General features: G+C 47.0%; 1 protein-coding gene across 6 annotated transcripts in view; it reads left to right on the top strand.

Annotated features, from left to right (window-relative positions):
* The window catches only part of fgfr3 (fibroblast growth factor receptor 3), a 167,732-nt gene extending 153,272 nt beyond the window's left edge, over nt 1-14,460 (top strand). For all 6 annotated transcript variants that reach the window (XM_078553126.1, XM_078553118.1, XM_078553134.1 and 3 more), the window contains 2 exons: nt 4,106-4,211; nt 11,742-14,460. In XM_078553126.1, coding sequence (XP_078409252.1) covers nt 4,106-4,211; nt 11,742-11,906 — 271 coding nt within the window. In that variant the 3' untranslated portion in view covers nt 11,907-14,460. The remainder of the gene's footprint in view (nt 1-4,105; nt 4,212-11,741) is intronic.
* The last annotated feature ends 7,734 nt before the right edge of the window (nt 14,461-22,194 follow it).

Raw genomic sequence — 22,194 nt, 5'->3', positions numbered from 1 at the left:
CCATGGTCTTATTAAATGGTGGAGCAGGCTTGAGGGGCTGAATGGCCTACTCCTGCTCCTTGTTCGTATATTCATATGACTATTCCAAAACTCTTCTGACCAGTCTCCCATCTTGCAACTTCATAACCCGAAGCCCATCCAAATCCCCACTGCCCATATCCAAACTCACACCACATCCCAATCACCCATCACTCCTGATCACCCATCACGTCTGTGCTCACTGAGCTACATTGGCTTCTGGTCTGGCAACAACATGATCTTAACTTCTCATCCTTGTTCTCAAATCCCTCCATTACCTTCCCCCTCACTATATCTAACCACTTGTAGCTTTAGAACCCTCCAAGACACCTGCATTTCTCTGCATTTTCACTCTCGAGAATCCTAGCCACATGGATCCTAAGCTCTGGAATTCCCTCCCTAAACTAGAGAGTGGAGGAAGGTTTAGAGTGGAGTTCCCGAGGAGTCGGTATTAGGACACCTGGTTTTCCAACTATATATTAATGACGTAGACCTTGGCCTACAGGGCACAATTCCAAAATTTGTGGGGGATGCAGAAATTTTTGGGCAGACCTGTGTGTGTGTATATGTGTATAAATCATTGAAGTAGGCAGAGCAGGTTGAGAGAGCAGTTAATAAAGCCTATGACATCCTGGGCTTTATCAGTAGGGGCATAAGGTACAAAAGCAAGGAAGTTTTATTGAACCCGTATAGATCACTTGCTCAGCCTCAACTCTTGCTGCAGTGTACCGGGACTCTTCCTGCAGTGTACCAGGACTCTAGCTGCGGTGTACTGGGACTCTAGCTGTGGTGTACTGGGACTCTAGCTGTGGTGTACCGGGACTCTAGCTGTGGTGTACCGGGACTCTAGCTGTGGTGTACCGGGACTCTAGCTGTGGTGTACCGGGACTCTTCCTGCAGTTTACCGGGACTCTAGCTGTGGTATACCGGGACTCTTCCTGCAGTTTACTGGGACTCTAGCTGTGGTGTACCGGGACTCTAGCTGTGGTGTATCGGGACTCTAGCTGTGGTGTACCGGGACTCTAGCTGCGGTGTACCGGGACTCTAGCTGTGGTGTACCGGGACTCTAGCTGCAGTGTACCGGGACTCTAGCTGTGGTGTACCGGGACTCTAGCTGTGGTGTACCGGGACACTAGCTGCAGTGTACCGGGACTCTAGCTGTGGTGTACCGGGACTCTTCCTGCAGTGTACCAGGACTCTAACTGTGGTGTACTGGGACTCTAGCTGTGGTGTACTGGGACTCTAGCTGTGGTGTACCGGGACTCTTCCTGCAGTGTACCAGGACTCTAGCTGCGGTGTACCGGGACTCTAGCTGCGGTGTACCGGGACTCTAGCTGTGGTGTACCGGAACTCTAGCTGCAGTGTATCGGGACTTTTAGCTGCGGTGTACCGGGACTCTAGCTGCAGTGTATCGGGACTTTTAGCTGCAGTGTACCGGGACTCTAGCTGCGGTGTACCGGGACTCTAGCTGCGGTGTACCGGGACACTAGCTGCAGTATATCGGGACTTTTAGCTGCGGTGTACCGGGACTCTAGCTGCAGTGTATCGGGACTTTTAGCTGCGGTGTACCGGGACTCTAGCTGCAGTGTATCGGGACTTTTAGCTGCAGTGTACCGGGACTCTAGCTGCGGTGTACCGGGACTCTAGCTGCGGTGTACCGGGACTCTAGCTGCAGTGTATCGGGACTTTTAGCTGCAGTGTACCGGGACTCTAGCTGCAGTGTATCGGGACTTTTAGCTGCGGTGTACCGGGACTCTAGCTGCAGTGTATCGGGACTTTTAGCTGCGGTGTACCGGGACTCTAGCTGCAGCGTATCGGGACTTTTAGCTGCGGTGTACCGGGACTCTAGCTGTGGTGTATCGGGACTTTTAGCTGCAGTGTACCGGGACTCTAGCTGCAGTGTACCGGGACTCTAGCTGCGGTGTACCGGGACTCTAGCTGCAGTGTACCGGGACTCTAGCTGCAGTGTACAGGGACTGTAGCTGCGGTGTATCGGGACTCTAGCTGTGGTGTATCGGGACTTTTAGCTGCAGTGTACCGGCACTCTAGCTGCAGTGTACCGGGACTCTAGCTGCGGTGTATCGGGACTCTAGCTGTGGTGTACCGGGACTCTTGCTGCAGTGTGCCGGGACTCTAGCTGCGGTGTATGGGGCCTTCTTGCTGTGGTGTACCGGGACTCTAGCTGCGGTGTACGGGGACTCTAGCTGTGGTGCATCGGGACTTTTAGCTGCGGTGTACCGGGACTCTAGCTGTGGTGTACCGGGACTCTATCTGCAGTGTATGGTGCCTTCTTGCTGTGGTGTACCGGGACTCTAGCTGTGGTGTACCGGGACTCTAGCTGCAGTGTATCGGGACTTTTAGCTGCGGTGTACTGGGACTCTAGCTGCGGTGTACTGGGACTCTAGCTGCGGTGTATGGGGCCTTCTTGCTGTGGTGTACCGGGACTCTAGCTGCGGTGTACCGGGACTCTAACTGCGGTGCACCGGGACTCTAGCTGCGGTGTACCGGGACTCTAGCTGCGGTGTACCAGGACTCTAGCTGCGGTGTACCGGGACTCTAGCTGCAGTGTATCGGGACTTTTAGCTGCGGTGTACTGGGACTCTAGCTGCGGTGTACCGGGACTCTAGCTGCGGTGTATGGGGCCTTCTTGCTGCGGTGTACCGGGACTCTAGCTGCGGTGTACCGGGACTCTAGCTGCGGTGTACCGGGACTCTAGCTGTGGTGTACTGGGACTCTAGCTGCAGTGTATCGGGACTTTTAGCTGCGGTGTACTGGGACTCTAGCTGCGGTGTATGGGGCCTTCTTGCTGTGGTGTACCGGGACTCTAGCTGCGGTGTACCGGGACTCTAACTGCGGTGTACCGGGACTCTAGCTGCGGTGTACCGGGACTCTAGCTGCGGTGTACCAGGACTCTAGCTGCGGTGTACCGGGACTCTAGCTGCAGTGTATCGGGACTTTTAGCTGCGGTGTACTGGGACTCTAGCTGCGGTGTACCGGGACTCTAGCTGCGGTGTATGGGGCCTTCTTGCTGCGGTGTACCGGGACTCTAGCTGCGGTGTACCGGGACTCTAGCTGCGGTGTACCGGGACTCTAGCTGTGGTGTACTGGGACTCTAGCTGCAGTGTATCGGGACTTTTAGCTGCGGTGTACTGGGACTCTAGCTGTGGTGTACCGGGACTCTAGCTGTGGTGTATGGGGCCTTCTTGCTGCGGTGTACCGGGACTCTAGCTGCGGTGTACCGGGACTCTAGCTGTGGTGTACCGGGACTTTTAGCTGCGGTGTACTGGGACTCTAGCTGCGGTGTACCGGGACTCTAGCTGCGGTGTATGGGGCCTTCTTGCTGCGGTGTACCGGGACTCTAGCTGCGGTGTACCGGGACTCTAACTGCGGTGTACCGGGACTCTAGCTGCGGTGTACCGGGACTCTAACTGCGGTGTACCGGGTCTCTAGCTGCGGTGTACCGGGACTCTAGCTGCGGTGTATGGGGCCTTCTTGCTGTGGTGTACCGGGACTCTAGCTGCGGTGTACCGGGACTCTAGCTGCGGTGTACCGGGACCCTAGCTGCGGTGTACCGGGACTCTAGCTGCAGTGTACCGGGACTCTAGCTGTGGTGTATCGGGACTTTTAGCTGCGGTGTACCGGGACTCTAGCTGCGGTGTACCGGGACTCTAGCTGTGGTGTATGGGGCCTTCTTGCTGTGGTGTACCGGGACTCTAGCTGTGTTGTACCGGGACTCTAGCTGCATTGTACGGGGACTCTAGCTGTGGTGTACCGGGACTCTAGCTGCGGTGTACCGGGACTCTAGCTGTGTTGTACCGGGACTCTAGCTGCAGTGTACGGGGACTCTAGCTGCGGTGTACCGGGACTCTAGCTGCAGTGTACGGGGACTCTAGCTGCGGTGTACCGGGACTCTAGCTGCGGTGTACCGGGACTCTAGCTGTGGTGTATCGGGTCTTTTGATGTGTATTGGGCCTCCGCTCCACTGGCCGTTTGCCTAGCCATTTACTTTTTTCTAGCGCATCCTTAAATAACATGATGAAGATATGTGTTGTGCTTTGTTTAACTCTAATCCTGTGTCTTTCTCTAGGTATATGATAATGAGGGAATGCTGGCATGCAATCCCATCACAAAGGCCAACCTTCAAACAGCTGGTCGAGGATCTTGACAGGGTCCTGACAGTGACATCAACTGAGGTCAGTCTTTTAATTGAAAAAAAACTCAAAGGATTAAGAAGTTAATTAAAGTAAATTAAAATTTAACAACTAGTAGGACTTAAAAATTATTCAAAAATCCAATTATTTCTTTGATTTATGAATTTATGTGTTATTCCCGTAAAAGATATCTAAGATGCTTTGTACTAGTTAGCGTGATTTCGTTGCAAGCTTAATACCATTGATGCAGCAAAAAAATCTTTGCCCAGCTGATAAATGGATCACACAATCTAGCATTGACACATGAACACCAGCAAGGCCCCCTTTTTCCCCACCCCCTGCCCATCCCTACCCACTCAGCCCTCTTGTCAGTGGAAGAGGCAACGTTGTAGATGCCCAATTCTGTCATCAACACCCACGTGCGCTTTTCATGGCAGAGATCACCAGATACCGTTCAAGAGTGGAAGGCATGGCTGATTTCTGTTTTCAAGGGCCCGGAACACTGAGGCCAAAATTAAGAAAAGAAAAACAAGCAGGATTTGCATTAATGTAGTGTTTTTCATGATGTCCCAAAGCTCTGTGGAATCAATGGAAGTTCCTTTTTGAAGTGCCTCATTGTTGTATTGTAAGAACGCAAGGTCTCACAAACACCATAAGAGCTAGGAGCAGAAGCAAACCATATCACCCCTCGAGCCTGCTCCGTCATTCAATAGGATCATGGCTGATTTCCCGCCCACTGCCCATATCTCTTGGTTCCCTGAAAGACCAAAAATTTGTCCATGAATGTTCAACGATGGAGCATCCACAACCCTCTGGGGTAGAGAATTCCAAAGATTCAGAACCATCTAAGTGAAGAAATTTCCCATCTCAGTCCTAAATGAACGTGCCCTTATTTTGAGACGGTGCCTGGGTTTCCTAGATTTCCCAAACAGCGGAAACCACCAGTCAGTGTCTACCCTGTCAAACTCCTTCAAAATCTTGCGTGTGTCGATGAGAACTTAGATATGGAGACCAAAGGTGCATACAGTATTCTAGGTGTGGCCTCACCAAACTCCTTTACAATTGTAGCAAGTCTTCCTTATTTTGTACACCAACATCCCTGTAGTAAAGGCCAACATGCCATTTGTCTTCCTAATTGCTTACATGCTAACTTTCTGGCCAGAATATTGCTGTTGGCATGCGGGGGCGGGCTCAATGTCATTGCGCATCATTTAGATATTTCATTCGGCAGGCGCACGCCGGAGGCCATTAAAAAAACCAATTAAAAGTTGTTAGCAACGCTGCCCGTCCAGCCTTAAGGTTGCCGGGCAGGCGAAGAGCCCAGGCGGCCTTCACGTTTTTCAGGAAAGCTCATCCACGGGCGGGATGAGGTTTCCTGAAGGTTTTTAAAAATAATTAAATTTTGCTAAATTCACAAACATGTCCCAGCTCATGTGGCAATGTCACCTGATGGGACATGTTTAAATAATTCTTTTCCTCCTTTATTAAAAAGTTTGACTAATCTCCCTGAGGCATCTTGAGGGCAGGCCCTGACTCTACCTCCTACCCCCCCCCGCCCGCACAGGTAGTGCTCAGCGCTACCGACCACGCGTTACGCTGGGCGGGCCTTAATTGGCCAGCCCACGTAAAATGGCGGCGCACAGCCAATCGCGGGCGGCAACCAGCTCCGCGCCCACCCCCGGCCAGCCCGCCCGACATAGGTAAGATGCAGCCCCCCACCCCCGAGTACACTGAAATCTCACTGAACATGACCATTTAAAAGATGCACAAAATCAAAGTACTGTGGGTGCTGGAAATCTGAAATAAAAAAGAAAACGCCAGAAAATCTCAGCAGGTCTGGTATCATCTGTGGAGAGCGAGAAACAAGAGTTAATGTTTCAGGTCAAGGACTTTCTGGAGAAAAGTTTTACGCCTTTTTAAAAATATTCTGCTTTTTTAATTCTTGCTGCCAAAGTGAATTGCCTCCAGTTCCCACATCATGCAACACTGGCATCTACTCAGCTATGTGGAAAATTGCCCAGGTGTGACCTATACACAAAAAGCAGGACAAATCCAACCTGGCCAATTACAGCCCCATCAGTCTACTCTCGACCATCAGTAAAGTAATGGAAGGGGTCATCAACAGTGCTATCAAGCGGCACTTGCTTAGCAATAACCTGCTCACTGACACTCAGTTTGGGTTCCGCCAGGGCCACTCAGCTCCTGACCTCATTACAGCATTGGTTCAAACATGGACAAAAGAGCTGAACTCCTGAGGTGAAGTGAGAGTGACTGCCCTTGACATCAAGTCCGCATTTGACCAAGTGTGAAATCAAGGAGCCCTAGCAAAATTGGAGTTAATGGAAATCAGAGGAAAGCTCTCTGCTGGTTGGAGTCATACCTAGCACAAAGGTTGTGGTTGTTGGAGGTCAGTCATCTCAGCTCCAGGACATCACTGCAGAGTTCCTCAGGGTAGTGTCCTAGGCCCAGCCATCTTCAGCTGCTTCATCAGTGACCTTCCTTCCATCATAAGGTCAGAAGTGGGGATGTTCAATGATGATTGCACAATGTTCAGCACTCCTCAGATACTGAAGCAGTCCATGTCCAAATGCAGCAAGACCTGGACAGTGTCCAGGCTTGGGCTGATAAATGGCAAGTAACATTCGCGCTACACAAGTGCCAGGCAGTGACCATCTCCAATAAGAGAGAATCTGACCATCGCCCCTTGACATTCAATGGCATTACCATCACTGAATCCCCCACTATCAACATCCTGGGGGTTACCATTGACCAGAAACTGAACTGGACTAGCCATACAAATAATGTGGCTAGAAGAGCAGGTCAGAGGCTGAGAATTCTGTGCAGTGAGTAATTCACCTCTTGAGTCCCCAAAGCCTGTCCACTATCTAGAGTTTTACATACCCACAGAGTAAATTCACAGGCTGAAACTATCTTTCCGGCCACCTTTATATTCAAATTTGTAAGACTGATGCAACCACTTTATTTTTCTTTTGCCTTTTTCTGGTCAGTTTTGTCACCGCTCTGTTTGCCTGAACACATTGACTCCTTTGGGATATGACTCCACAGCAGCTAGGTACCTCCCGAATCCTCACCCATAGGGATATAGCAATAGGAGCAGGCTAATCAGCCCCTCGAGCCCCTTCTGCCACTCACTCATATCATGACTGATCTGGCATCTACCTGCCCTGGTTCCCTAATTCTTAATACCCTTGCTGAACAAAAATCTACCAAACTGATTAATATCAGCCTTTACCCAGCCTTTAGATTTTCAGATTTCCACCATCCTTTGAGTGAAGAAGTGCTTCCTGACATCACCCCTGAATAACCCAGCTCTAATATCCAAGTGATGTCCCCTCGTTCTGGACTTCTGCCACTAGAGGAAATTGTTTCTCTCTATCCACCCGACAGAATCCTTTAATCATCATAAATACCCCAATTAGATCACCCCTTAATCTTCCATATTCAAGAGACCTGTCTTCATAATGTAACCCTTTTAGCCCTAGCATCATATTCACATTGGAGCCAAAGACAGTGAGAGTGTCAAAGCTGAGCTCAGTTCTGCCCTCACACTGTGTCCACCGACGCCAAACCAAGATAACTGGATGGTGTCAGGCACTAGGCAGAATCGTCAGCGTTTATATCAGGACCCTTCCCTGCAGCTTAAGCTGTGTCCTGTTATCTCAGCAGAGACTGGGCATTGAATCCAACACCATTCTGGTCTGTGCAGCTCAGCTGTACACCAGATGAATTCATTGAAACATCAGGGGAGTGACCGAGGTCAACCTTTGATAGTGTTTTCAGTGTAAACACAATAGCATCCAGACCAGTAAACATCAAGTGCAGGAAGCAGGGTAAAACCAGTCGACAAACCAATATTCCTCAAGACTACATGGCGATTCAGGTGTATAATGTTCCCCTTTAAGAAGCGTACAGCCAGATCAGTCGGCTGGTAAACTCCTTGTTTTGGAAATTTTGTGTGCATAATATCATGGCATTTAACATTATTGATCAAAAATTGTATGGATTATATTTTTGACTCAAGCCAAAAGCAGGAAATGCTGGAAATATATGGCAGCTATGTCAGCCTGTGAAAAGAGAAAAGACAGGTTGGCGTCTTACAGTGAATGTTAGCTGGGCTAGATGGCCATATCAGGCAACGGAGAGGCAATAAGTTACATCCTCTCTTAATTAGATTCCAGTGAGGTATCTGTACCCAGAATGTTAATGTATCTTTCCCCTTTTCAGCTGTTGTTGGACTTGCCGCAGTGTCCCAGCATTTTCTATTTCCAGCATTTAGCTGTTTTTAAATCTGTTTGCAGCCTTCCCTTTCAATACACTCAAGCGCACTGTTTAATGTAAATCGCAATAAAGATATGTTTTAAATGCACACAAGGGCCGCGCCACCCTGCTAACTGATTTAGTGCACTGTTTAAAGCCTTGACAGATAATAATTGAAAATGATCGACAGCACCAAATCTCCAAGCATGTGATCGTAAAATATTATCGCCAGGATTTATATAGCACCCCTCCTGCCCAATAACCTGCCCCAGCCAGAGAGTTAACCTTTGACCTGGGAAACTGAGATGGAATGTTGCCAGGAGTGTAGTTTAAAACCATTCAGATTTCTGTCTGATTTTTGCTGCCTGAGAAGGGGATGGAGTAGTGAGCACATTCACTGTAATCAGCACCACGATGTTTTTATGATGTTGCTGCTCAGCAGCCCCTATCATGTGACGTTGGGGGCTGGGAAAGAGACATACATATGGCAATAAAATGCGAGGACTATAGTCAGCACACTTAACTCTTTAGCATTATGGTTCTCATAAGGAACCCATCAATTGCTATAATTTGGAAAGTAAGTAGTTACCCTGGGGGATTTGCTTTAAGATTTTTTTTTTTAAAAAAAGGAGCAGTTTCCTGATTTTGTACAATGTAAAACATTGTCATCATTCAAACAGCAGTACATGAAAAATATATTACTTAATCCCATTGAATGGTCTTCATAAAGTGCATCGTCACAAGGAGAGCATACACTCAACGTACTCTCAGTGGGGAAAGGCTGTTCTATAATTACTATCATTAATCAAAAATTGGTAAGGGTTATATCACTACGCCTGAATTAAAAACAGAAAATGCTGAAATTCACTGAAGGTCTGTCACGCTCTGCAAAGAGGAGGGATGGGTCCTAGAAAGTCAGCCGCATGGCACTCTTTCTTGGGCACTAAATAGCCTACTAAGCCCCCAAGATGGTGAGCAGAAAGCACATGCTCATTTCAGGCCAGAAGTGCACAGCTCACCATGTTGGTAAAGGCCAAAAAACAAGTAATCATGGTCCATGCTTGAAACAAGTCTTCAGCAAATAAAGGGGCTAATGCCTGTTTGAGGCCCCCATTGCAAAACGGGTTTGCACTGGGACAGCCGGGGCTATCTAGGACAACCAGGCCTTCAAGCAGCCTAGCGGGCAGTGCTTAAAGGGACCACAACCAACAAGGTGAGTTTTAATGTGTAACTTACCTGAGTGAGGAGCCAAGCGGTGCAGAGAATATGTCCAGGCATGGCCCCAACCAGCTGCTGAGACTCAGTGGGAACAGGTAGAAGAAACTTTCCCATCACAACACAAACCCACCCCTACCCCAAGCCCAATGCTTGCCCCCACTCCCGCCCCGAGCCCAATGTTTGTCCCCACCCCCGTCCCAAGCCCAATGCTTGTCCCCACTCTCGCCCCAAGCCCAATGTTTGTCCCCACCCCCGCCCCAAGCCCAATGCTTGTCCCCACCCATGCCCAATGTTTGTCCCCACTCCCGCCCCAAGCCTAATGCTTGTCCCCACCCCCGTCCCAAGCCCAATGTTTGTCCCCACCCCTGCCCCAAGCCCAATGCTTGTCCCCACCCCCGTCCCAAGCCCAATGTTTGTCCCCACCCCTGCCCCAAGCCCAATGTTTGTCCCCACCCCTGCCCCAAGCCCAATGCTTGTCCGCACCCCTGCCCCAAGCCCAATGCTTGTCCCCACCCCCGTCCCAAGCCCAATGCTCATCCCTATCTCCACTCCCATCTGAGGTTTCTTGGGTAGTTGAAATGAGACAAGCACAGCAAATCTCGGCTGTTCTAAATTACAACCTCCCTCACTGATGCTGAAATTATGTGGCCTTTCTTCCCCCCCCCGCAGTGTAGTAGCAATTAAAGTGCCCATCCAATATGAAGCCTTAAGGATCATCCCAGTTTTTACCACCAATAGTTTCTGCCTGCTGCCAGTCTGATCTCACATTGCTGGGTAAACAGTCAGATTTCAGATTCTCAGTGCCCGTACACTTTGACTGCTATTACCATTTCTGGATTCCTGACACCAAGAAAGGGCCAATGTGCTTATTAAAGTGCACCCGTGGATGAAGGCGGGCACACGACTGGGTGCTTGACTGCAGTGGCCCATGTGATTAAATATCCTGCGATTGCTCCATCATCTTAAGCTGGGAATCCAGTCTGTCACAGGAAGAAAGGCCCCTTGGGATGGCTAGAGTCCATTGACATGTATCACAATACCTTCAGGAAGGAAAAGCACTGGAGGATTTTCCAAATGAGAAACCATTCACTCTTGGGTGGTAAAATACACCATACAATGTAAAGCACTATCAGAAAAACAGAATCATAAACTGGAATCTACAAAATGTTGAATTGATGTTGTTTTGGGAGGGAAAGAAAGACTTGCATTCACACTGAGAATTTCATGACCTTAGATATCCCAACGCATTTTGCAACCAATTAAGTACTTTTGACATTGGGTCAATGTCGTAAAGTAGGGAAACACATCGAGCTCCCACAAACAGCAATGTGATAAATGACCAGATAATTTGTTTAGTGATATTGTTTGAGGGATAAATATTGACCAGGAAACGGGGGATAACTTTGAAATAGTACCATGGGATCTTTTACACCCGTCTGAGTTGGCAGACGGGGCCTCGGTTTAATGTCCCATCTAAAAGACCAGCACCTCCAACAATGTAGCACTCCATCCCAACTGTGCTGGACTGTCAGCCTTTTCTGCTCAAGGGCAGTATTTTCTGGTTGGCGAGCGGGGTCGGGGCCCGCTCACTGACGTGTAAAATGACACAGGGTGACGTCGAGCATGCGTCCCGACATCGCCCCCCGCCATTTAGATTTTCAGTTCGGCGGGTACTTTGCCTCAGGGAGATCTGTGTGCTCTTTCTTGCACATGTGTGAAAGAGCACACTCCCGGCCCAGGGAATTCCCCCCCACTGCCTGCATAGCGCTTCCGGGCGGACGTCACGCTGGGCAGGCCTTAATTGGTCCACCCACATAAAATGGCAGCGCACCCCCGACTAGGGGTGCCGATCGGGAACCTCCCTGCTCGTGCCCACTCCCGCACATTCCCCCCACTCCACCGACAGGGGGAAAATGCTGCCCCAAGTCTCGAATGGGACATGAATCACCAGTCTTCTGACTCAGAGATAAAAGCGCTACCGACTGAGCCACAGCTAACACTTCACTTGGGGAAACCTACAGTAAGTGCACTTGCAGTTCTTCCACATAATGTTTTCTCTTTTCCTTTGTATTTCAGGAGTACCTCGACCTATCGGCACCTTTTGAGCAGTATTCCCCAGCATGCCAAGACACTCACAGTACGTGCTCATCCGGAGACGACTCAGTGTTTGCCCATGATGCTTTGCCTGACGAACCTTGTCTCCCCAAGCACCAGCAGTGCAATGGTGTCATCAAGACATGAGACTGTTTGGGACAAAAGGAAACAGGATTATAGAACACTGAACCATGGACAACTCACATTGAAGGAAATACACTGAACCACCTGGGACTCTTGTCCCCATTTTACTTCCCACCATTTTTGAGCCTTACATCTTCAAGTGCTGTACCCATCTAAAACAAAAAATACTGTTTGGCATGAAGAAACATTTTTCTTTTGGAAACAAAATGTAGAAACTGAAATGAAACGTTTTGCAAAAAAAAAATCTTTGACCTCTGACATTTTGACTGCTAAAGGAACCATTCTGTGCCTAAGTCGACAATTGCGTGCTAAGAAAGTGAAACAAAAAGACAATTATTTTTCTTTACAAAGAGCATTTAAATACTTTTTATTTGTATGAAGCTGCAGATTCCAGAAGAGTTGTAAATATATAAATATGAATATTGTATGATAATGTTTAAAAAACACAGTTGTATACTTATGGTTTGCTTGTTTAGGAAAAACACAAAAAATAACTACGAATATGAGGAAGCAAATCCTAAAATCATTGCAGTCTAGGATATTCAGTATTAATCAGGAAATTATTAAAGAAACACATTGTGTAGTGAGCAAGGGATAAAATAGTTCAAAAATCATTAATTATTTGCAATCTGATTAGCACATTGTATATTTGTAAAGTTGTTCATAGACTTTAACATATCATTTTGGTTAAGAGATTTATGAGTATATAGCTTATTTACTAATTACTGTACACATCTATAGTTACCTAGGTTCTTAATTTTTGTTTTTACATGTTTATAATTTTAATTTATTACCCGTTTAAAATTGGTTAGAAGCAAAAGTAGATTATGGTTCATGAGGAAAAAAAAGTATTAGAATCAAGTTTTCAAATGTCATGTAAAATGAGCATTATCAGTTTTTATTTTAGATTGCAATGATTTTTTTTCTGTTAGCTAGAAATTTGATCCTAGAAATGTATTGACTTTTCATAACATATGAAGGTTTGTGCTTTGTGGCTGATTTTTGATCAAGACACAACAAAGCCAAAGTGTTGACTGTGAATGGTGGTCATGTTGTGTAGATCTGGTACCTTGCTGGCCGCTGCCCTGACACTATTGGCCCCGTGAAAGAACGCTGGCATTGTCGCTAGGACAACGTTGGGCGTGTGAAATTCTCACAATGGGTGCCCATTTGAACTGGAACACGGTGCTAAATGTTGGCCTACCCAGAGCTGGGTTGTGTCTGGAGAGAGCATTTTCAAGCCTGATCAGAAGTACAGTCAGATTCTGGTGCCAGTCGCGATTGGGGCAGTTTGAGATCATGAATCAAGTGTGCGGCATGAAAGGAGTGCAATGCGCAACATTAAAGCATATTGGCTTATGTGTGATTTACATTTCTGTTCCCTTCTCCCACCGCCCACCACCCCCCTCTCTCCCCCCAACCCCCATAGGATAATGGTGCCAAAATGCTAAAAGCGCCCAGTGACAGCACTGAATGTGCAAGTGCGGAGAGGCGTTGTGCTGGCACTTTGCATTGGTTATAATGAGAGGGTGCAATGATAGTGAATGTCCATAACAAACAACTTGAGAAACGAATTGCTTGTCAATCAATCACTGACATCGGTCCATGTATCGGTGACTTGTGAGTCAAGTCCCTTCTCCCTTCTCTTTATGCAGATAGTGCCATAAGCACGACTGATGTGGTGCAATGTAAATGTGCAATTTTGCAGAGAACTCATTTGAGGTAAGCCCTTTTTTTAAAACAAAGAAAAATAACTAGAACATATGTGTAGCAGACAGAGCAACTATGTAACCCAGAATAAAAAATAAAAGTTCTCTTTGATTTTAAATAGGATTCTGCAGGTAAAATGCAAAAAAGAATTTAGGTAGGAATCCTATTAAAATCAATTAAAATTCACTTTGCCTCCTTTAACCTTTATTAGGACCCTGAAGCTCTTACTCTGTAGAAAGACTAATTTACTAGATTAAAGTTACCCGTTAACTCTTTGATACAAAGGTAGGAGTTCTATAGCTGTGTAATTTTTGTAAAATGAAAAGACACTTCGTTATTTTCTTACCGATCGCTGTTGATGTGTACATTCCAGGTACCGAATGGATAAAAAAACTTTTCCAATATTTGAAATTTGTGCATGATTTACAAAAAAGAACTTAGATATATATCTAATTTATTGAGTTTTTTTTTTACAAAATATATGTATTGTAGCTTTGACCGATCTTAACATTTGATATCCAGTTCCTGTTATGTAGATGTAATAGTGTCACGCATTACTGGCAATAGCTGAGGTTCCCAATTTATGTTCTGTGGTTAGATTGGACCACTGCCTATAATTCATACATTCACACTCTTAGTAGCCAGAGGTAAGCTCAAATAAAACAGTAAAAATCTCCATTCAAACCTATTCGCCTGCCTGAAACCTGTAAAAGGTCACAGATGGTCTTGTTGGAGTTTAAAAAAGAAACTAGCACTGAACAATATCTGTCTGCCTTTATGAAACTTTGTTATTAACATGGAACTGTTCCATTCCACAAAAATAAAAGGATATTGTTTTAAAATGCAAGAGTTTCCATTCCTCGTTCTTCGTTGCCCGATAATTGGTGTGATTTATAATGGGCTGGAGTTTCCTGCCATGGTAATATTGTTCATGAGTGTTATAAATTATACCACTGTGACCCCCCAATCCTCCAGTGGCAAATTTACGCTAGGATTTACAGGCGCACAGGGTAGAATGCACCACAACAAGGGTAGCGGCGAGGCAGAGACAGCACAACCAGTGGCCAGAGGGAAAACCCATTGCAATTCAGATTGCTACTCAGTCTTTCTGTTTGTCTCCACTCAAAACCCAGGAACACGGACAAGTTAGAAGAGAGCATTGTTTATTGGAGCGTATTTTCACTACTGATGAACTTTTTATAACCAGCAGTGCTTAAAATAGGTGCTTAACTGTTAAACCGATAGGTAGAAGCAAGTAAAGATGCAAATTTACACAGAACTAACGGGCTGAATTTTCCCAGCCCTGTGAAGCTGGGTTTGGAGGTGGCAGTGGGCAAGAGTGGCAGCTGGTAAAGCAGCAGAGAAGCCCACTGGGACAGCTCCACTATGCAGTCCCACCTCCAAGCGCCATTGCCAGGTCCAGGGAGGCAGGCAGACAATGAAGGCTTCCCCGATTCCTCCCCGCCATTGTCCTTCCTTAGACAGTGAATGCAGAGGCGGCCAATGGGGAGGCTGCCTGATGTCATGTTGGTGGGCACACTGAGTTTGGGTTCTCTACAGCTGTGGGAAAATTCAGCCCGATGTACCTTGAGGACTGTCTTTATAACTGGTGTTTGGTTAGTTCATTATATAAAATAGTGCCTTACCATCGAGCTTGCACACACAATATTGAAGCTAGAGACTGTGGGGGTAATGTTAACCCCAAAAAAGCGATGGCCTTATGTTGGATGGGAGGTAAAAATGTCAAATTCTGATGTTAACAGAAGTGGAATGAGGGTTGGGGCAACCAATAGGCCTCTCAGGAGGCTCCAAATAATGTAACTAGGCCAATAATGTTTCAGGCTGCGCAATGTTTCAGTGAAAATTTCGGCAGCTTTTTGGAAGCTGAAGGAATATTCCATTGGATATTGTTCCTGTGCTGTGGATTTCAATAAGGTAAATGGGCACATAGTAATCACTGACCACATTTTAACAGGATTGACAATCTGATTGATACATTAAAGAAAAACGTCACATTCCATTGGCAGTTTAAGACTGGGGTCCACAAACACTTTTTCCTTTCCCCCTTGTACATAGGATTGAGATTTTGGTTATAGTGTTTTGCACTTTGAACCTGTGACCTTAGACAGTGTCAGAATGGCACATTTTAAAAATAAAAAATAGCCTAGTGAGGGCGACATCATTATTACTCCTGCTGTTTAAACACGAAGCCAAGATTCCTGTGATTACACTAAATATACTGAGCCCAGCAACGCCATTCTGCAGCAATTTCAAGTAGAAGCAGCAGCTGAGTACCATTCATGGAGCAAATTCTCGATTCCCAGTGATTTGAATGAGATGTGAAGCTATGACACTGTTTCAGTGGGAGCGGCGCAAAATTCCTAGGAAATTATGGCAGGGGCAATGATGCAAGCCACTTACGCCATAATCTCCTGGGATGTTTGCACTGTAAAATAAACCCTGTGCTGAGGAGGTGCCATTCCAATGGCATGGTTACAACTCAAATGCATTGCTTATGTTTCTATTTACTCCACGTTTCCTTTTCACCTTTCCTGAAGGTGTTGATTTATCCTGCGAAAGGTTTTACAGATGCCAGGAACCCCCTGATATCTGCCTCAAGTGGCCATTCTTCATTTTTAAGCCCAGGCAGTGAGGACTGACAGGCTATTCAACCATAAGAGTATCATAGTTGAGCCCACTTTCTTCCTAAACAATCGCAGGATTCAATAGTGTTCAAGGGGCAGACACCCTGGCCAGCTTTCTCTTCCCCACCAACAGATGGCAAGGCCGATTACAAACTCCACTGGCTGCCTGAGCACAGCAAATTCAGCCTAGATGAAGGGTATAGCCTGGGTCAAGAACAAAGAACAAAGAAAAGTACAGCACAGGAACAGGCCCTTCGGCCCTCCAAGCCTGCGCCGATCGTATTGCCCGTCAACTAAAACATTTTGCACTTCCGAGGTCTGTATCCCTCTATTCCCATCCTATTCATGTATTTGTCAAGCTGCCTCTTAAACACCACTATCGTACCTGCTTCTACCACCTCCTCTGGCAGCGAATTCCAGACACTACCCTCTGCATAAAAAACTTGCCCCACACGTCTCCTCTATAGTTTTCTCCTCTCACCTTAAATCTATGTCCCCTAGTAATTGACTCTTCCATCCTGGGAAAAAGCTTCTGACTATCCACTCTGTCCATGCCACTCATAATTTTGTAAACTTCTATCAAGTTGCCCCTCAATCTCTGTCGCTCTAGTGAGATCAATCCGAGTTTCTCCACCCTCTCCTCATAGCTAATAACCTCCAGACCAGGCAGCATCCTAGTAAACCTCCTCTGCACCCTCTCCAACGCCACCATATCCTTCTGGTAATGTGGTGACCAGAATTGCACGCAATATTCCAAGTGTGGCCTAACCAAAGTCCTATACAGCTGCAGCATGACTTCCCAGCTTTTATACTCAATACCCCTGCCAATGAAGGCAAGCATACCATATGCCTTCCTGACTACCTTATCCACCTGCGTTGTCACTTTCAGTGACCTGTGGACTTGTACACCCAGATCCCTCTGCCCATCGATGCACTTAAGGGTTCTGCCATTTACTATATAATTCCTGCCTGTATTAGACCTTCCAAAATGCATTACCTTGCATTTGTCTGGATTAAACTCCATCTGCCATTTCTCCACCCAAGTCTCCAACCAATCTATATCCCGTTGTATCCTTTGACAATCCTCTTCACTATCTGCAACTCCTCCAACCTTAGTGTCGTCTGCAAACTTAATAATTCGCCCAGTTACATTTTCCTCCAAATCATTTATGTATACTACAAACAGCAAAGGTCTCAGCACTGATCCCTGCGGAACTCCACTAGTCACAGCTCTCCATTCAGAAAAGCACCCTTCCACTGCTACCCTCTGTCTTCTATGACCAAGCCAATTCTGTATCCATCTTGCCAGCTCACTTCTGATCCCGTGTGACTTTACCTTCTGTACCGGTCTGCCATGAGGGACCTTGTCAAAGGCCTTACTAAAATCCATGTATATAACATCCACTGCCCTTCCATCGTTGATCATCTTTGTCACTTCCTCGAAAAACTCAATCAAGTTAGTGAGACACGACCTCCCCTTCACAAAACCATGCTGCCTCTCACTAATACGCCCATTTGCTTCCAAATGGTAGTAAATCCTGTCACGAAGAATCTTCTCCAATAATTTCCCTACCACTGACATAAGGCTCACCGGTCTGTAATTTCCTGGATTATCCCTGCTACCCTTCTTAAACAATGGAACAACATTGGCCATTCTCCAGTCCTCTGGGACCTCACTCGTAGCCAGTGAGGATACAAAGATTTCTGTCAAGGCCCCAGCAATCTCCTCCCTTGCCTCCCTCAGTACTCTGGAGTAGATCCCATCTGGCCCTGGGGACTTAGCCACCTTAATATTCTTCAAGATGCCGAACACCTCTTTTTTGATCTCAACATGATCCAGGCTATCTACATACACTCTTCCCTAGACAAATCGACCACTAAGTCCTTCTCTTTGGTGAATACTGATGAGAAGTATTCATTTAGTATCTCTCCCCATTTCTTCTGGCTCCACACACAGATTCCCACCTCTGTCCCTGAGTGGGCCTACCCTTTCCCTGGCTACCCTCTTGCTTTTTACATATGTTTAAAAGGCCTTGGGATTTTCCTTAATCCTGGTTGCCAGTGACTTTTTATGACCCCTTTTAGCCCTCCTGACTCCTTGCTTAAATTTCTTCCTACTTTCTTTATATTCTCCACAGGCTTCATCTGTTCCCAGCCTTCTAGCCCTTACGAATGCTTCCCTTTTCTTTTTGACTAATCTCACAATATCCTTTGTTATCCAAGGTTCCTGAAACTTGCCATGCTTATGCTTCATCCTAGCAGGAACATGCCGGTCCTGAATTCTTATCAACTGACATTTGAAAGCCCCCCACATGTCAGTTGTTGATTTGCCCTCAAACATCCGCCTCCAGTCTAGATTCCTCAGTTCCTGCCTAATATTGTTATAATCAGCCTTCCCCCAATTAAGCACTTTAACCCGAGGACTCCTGTTATCCTTATCCACCAGTACCTTGAAACTTACTGAATTATGGTCACTTTTCCCAAAATGCTCCCCTACTGAAACTTCGACCACCTGGCCGGGTTCATTCCCTAATACCAGATTCAGTATTGCCTCTTCCCTAGTTGGACTATCTACATGTTGTCTCAGGAAGCCCTCCTGGATGCATCTTACAAATTCTGCACCATCCAAACCCCTAGCACTAAGTGATTCCCAGTCAATATAGGGAAAGTTAAAATCATCCACCACAACAACCCTATTGCTTTTACATCTTTCCAAAATCTGCCTACATAACTGTTCCTAAATCTCCCGCCGGCAATTGGGAGGCCTATAGTAAACCCCCAACATTGTGACTGAACCCTTCCTATTCCGGAGCTCTACCCATATTGCCTCGCTGCATGAGCCCACTGAGGTGTCCTCCTGTCATACAGCTGTGATATTCCCCTTAACCAGCAGTGAAACTCCCCCACCTCTTCTACATCCCTCTCCATCCTGCCTGAAACATCCAAATCCTGGAACGTTTATCTGCCAATCCTGTCCATCCTTCAACCAAGTCTCTGTAATAGCAATAACATCATAGTCCCAAATACTAATCCAAGCTTTAAGCTCATCTGCCTTGCCTTTTATACTTCTTGCATTGAAACAAATGCATTTCAGACCCCCAGTCCCACTGTGTTCAGTAATTTCTCCCTGCCTGCCCTTCCTCTTAGTCCTACTGGCCATATTCACTGGTTCCCAGTCATTTATTTCACCAGCTGACCTATGGCTCTGGTTCCCACCCCCCTGCCACCCTAGTTTAAACCCTCCCGAGTGATACTAGTAAACCTCACAGCCAGGATATTGGTACCCCTCCAGTTTAGATACAACCCGTCCTTCTTGTACAGGTCCCACCTGCCCCGGAAGAGATCCCACTGATCCAGATATCGGAAACCCTCCCTCCTACACCATCTGTTCAGCCACGTGTTCAGCTGCACTATCTTCCTATTCCTAGCCTCACTGGCACGTGGCACAGGGAGTAATCCTGAGATTACAACCCTAGAGGTCCTGTTTTTTAACTTTCTGCCTAACTCCCTGAACTCCCGCTGCAGGACCTCATCACTCTTCCTGCCTATGTTGTTAGTACCAATGTGTATCACGACCTCTGGCTGTTCTCCCTCCCCCTTCAGAATGTTCCATACCCGATCAGAGACATCCTGGACCCTGGCACTAGGGAGGCAACATACCATCCTGGTGTCTCTTCACGACCACAGAAGCGCCTATCTGAGCCCCTGACTATAGCGTCCCCTATGACAATTGCTCTTCTGTGCTTTGACACCCCCTGCTGAACAACAGAGACAGCCGTGGTGCCACTGCTTTGGCTACTGCTGTTGTTTTCCCCTGATAGGCCATCCCCCCCAACAGTATCCAAAATGGTATACCTGTTAGAGAGGGGGCAGCCACAGGGGATTTCTGCACTGACTACCTGCCCCTTCTAGCGGTCACCCATCTATCTGTCTGTACCTTGGGTGTGACCACGTCTTCAAAACTCCTGTCAATGACGCTTTCCGCCACCAGAATGCCCCTAAATGCATCCAACTGCTGCTCCAACCGATCCATGCGATCTGTGAGGAGCTGCAATTGGGTACACTTCCTGCAGATGTAGTTGTCCGGGACACTTGAAGCGTCACAGATTTCCCACATCCAACAGGTGAAGCACTTCACCCCAGCAACTGCCATTTCTCCCAAATCAGTATGGCTTGGCAGTTCACCTCAGATATACAATTTAAAATTGTATTTTACAATTTCCTCCACAATCCCCACCCTATTCTTTTGCCTTCCCCAGGCCTGTGTCCAATGTGCACTGCTCTTTCAACTATTCAAACCTGCCTCTCCCTATTCAGATATATTAGTCAGTGTGGTCCAACACTCTGAAACTGTCTCCCTAAATCCTTCCAACTTGATGCCTCTCTTCTCACCTTCAAAGGTCCCCGACTCTACCCCACCATTGGGCCATTTTGCCAGAGGCAGGAAATGGTGGGGGCGGGGGGCAGTGGGGGGTAGTGCAGCAACGCTATCCACCTGAAAGTGCCAGGTAACCAATTCAGCTTGTTAAAGACCTATTAAGGCCAATGCAAGAGTCCGACTAGAATTTTCCAGTCAGCCTCCAGGACCCTAGAGGTGCCCAGGAACAGTATGGCTGACTGGAGGCGGCCTCCCAGCAGTAGACTGGGGTGGAGGGCAACCAATGCTGCATGCAGGCTTTGAGACTCTCTCCCACCCCATCCCCCAGCCTGGCTTCAGGCGCAGCTGCAGGTCAGCATGCGGAGGGGTTCACCCCCACCTCCCCACACAATGGTGACCTGGCTGCTGAGGGAATTCTTTTACTTTAAAGTTAACAAAGCTGGAAAGAGTGTCCCTCTACATTGAAGCACCCTCTCCCTCACTTACCTGAAAAGGCAGCTTTCTGCCTCCTAAGTTGGATTGTGAACTGGAACCACTGGTTACTAAGTGGCCAATTCAGCAGGGTGACTGTTTCTCACACAGGCAGGCTAACTAAGACCCCCATTTTACTTTGATTGGCTGGGTCCTGAAGCCCATGGCGAAAATGCGGAACAAAAACAGAAACAGAAATACCTGGAAAAACTCAGCAGGTCTGGCAGCATCGGCGGAGAAGAGCACGGTTGACGTTTCGAGTCTTCGTGACCCTTCAACAGAACTGAGTAAAAATAAGAAAGAAAAATGCGGCCTGGGCTTACTGAGAGTGCCCCAGGTGTTTTGAAGTAAGTACCGCCTGGGGTTGATCCCTGGTGGAAATAAATCTTGCCCAATTCCTCACTCTGCCAAAACATCTATAGTGAGTAATTAGTTCACAGTCATTAAGAAGAGAAATGTTGCTCAGGAATCCTTTAACGGGCTGTTCAAAATACCCTCTGGCTGAATTTTCATAGTTCATTGATAATTGAATTCAATGCCATAGGCAGCAGAATGGTTCATTTTACTTTCAAAATCAATCTGGCTCACTGCCCTGACATTCCGAGGGTTTCTTCTGTGATTGGTTCACCTTTTATAAGTGTCAATGTTTTCTTTCAGAATAAGAAAGTTCCCGATTGAATTCCTGGTCTGTGCTGAATTTAGCTCAGCAATTAGTAAAGGGAGCTTCAATTGCCCTGTCCCCTTGCCCTGGGACTGGGAGGGTAAAATCAGTCAAGTTATCTCTTTCTGAAGACTATCCAGTGTATGTTTACCTGTGTGTAAGTTGACCAAGGACAAGGTTGAAGTCAGCTATGATGCAGCCCACGTCTACCCGAGTGGTATAGCCTACTAGGCCTTCCACCATTCAAGCTCACACATCACTTTATTGAGATACCAGTGGGCATGAATCCCAGCAACGACTGAGGAACTCCAGGGGAGGAAGCGAGAAAATTGGTGAGAAAGAGATTTTATTTCAAAACAAATATATCAACGGCTTGAGAGATTTAGTATTTGTGGGCAGGGCAGGTTGGAGTCCTTGTGGCTATCG

The sequence above is a fragment of the Cetorhinus maximus genome, chromosome 1 (genome assembly GCF_964194155.1).
Source record: "Cetorhinus maximus chromosome 1, sCetMax3.hap1.1, whole genome shotgun sequence".
Taxonomy (NCBI): Eukaryota; Metazoa; Chordata; class Chondrichthyes; order Lamniformes; family Cetorhinidae; genus Cetorhinus; species Cetorhinus maximus.
Note: the sequence above shows the minus strand (reverse complement) of the source record. Positions and strands in the feature narration are given on the sequence as shown.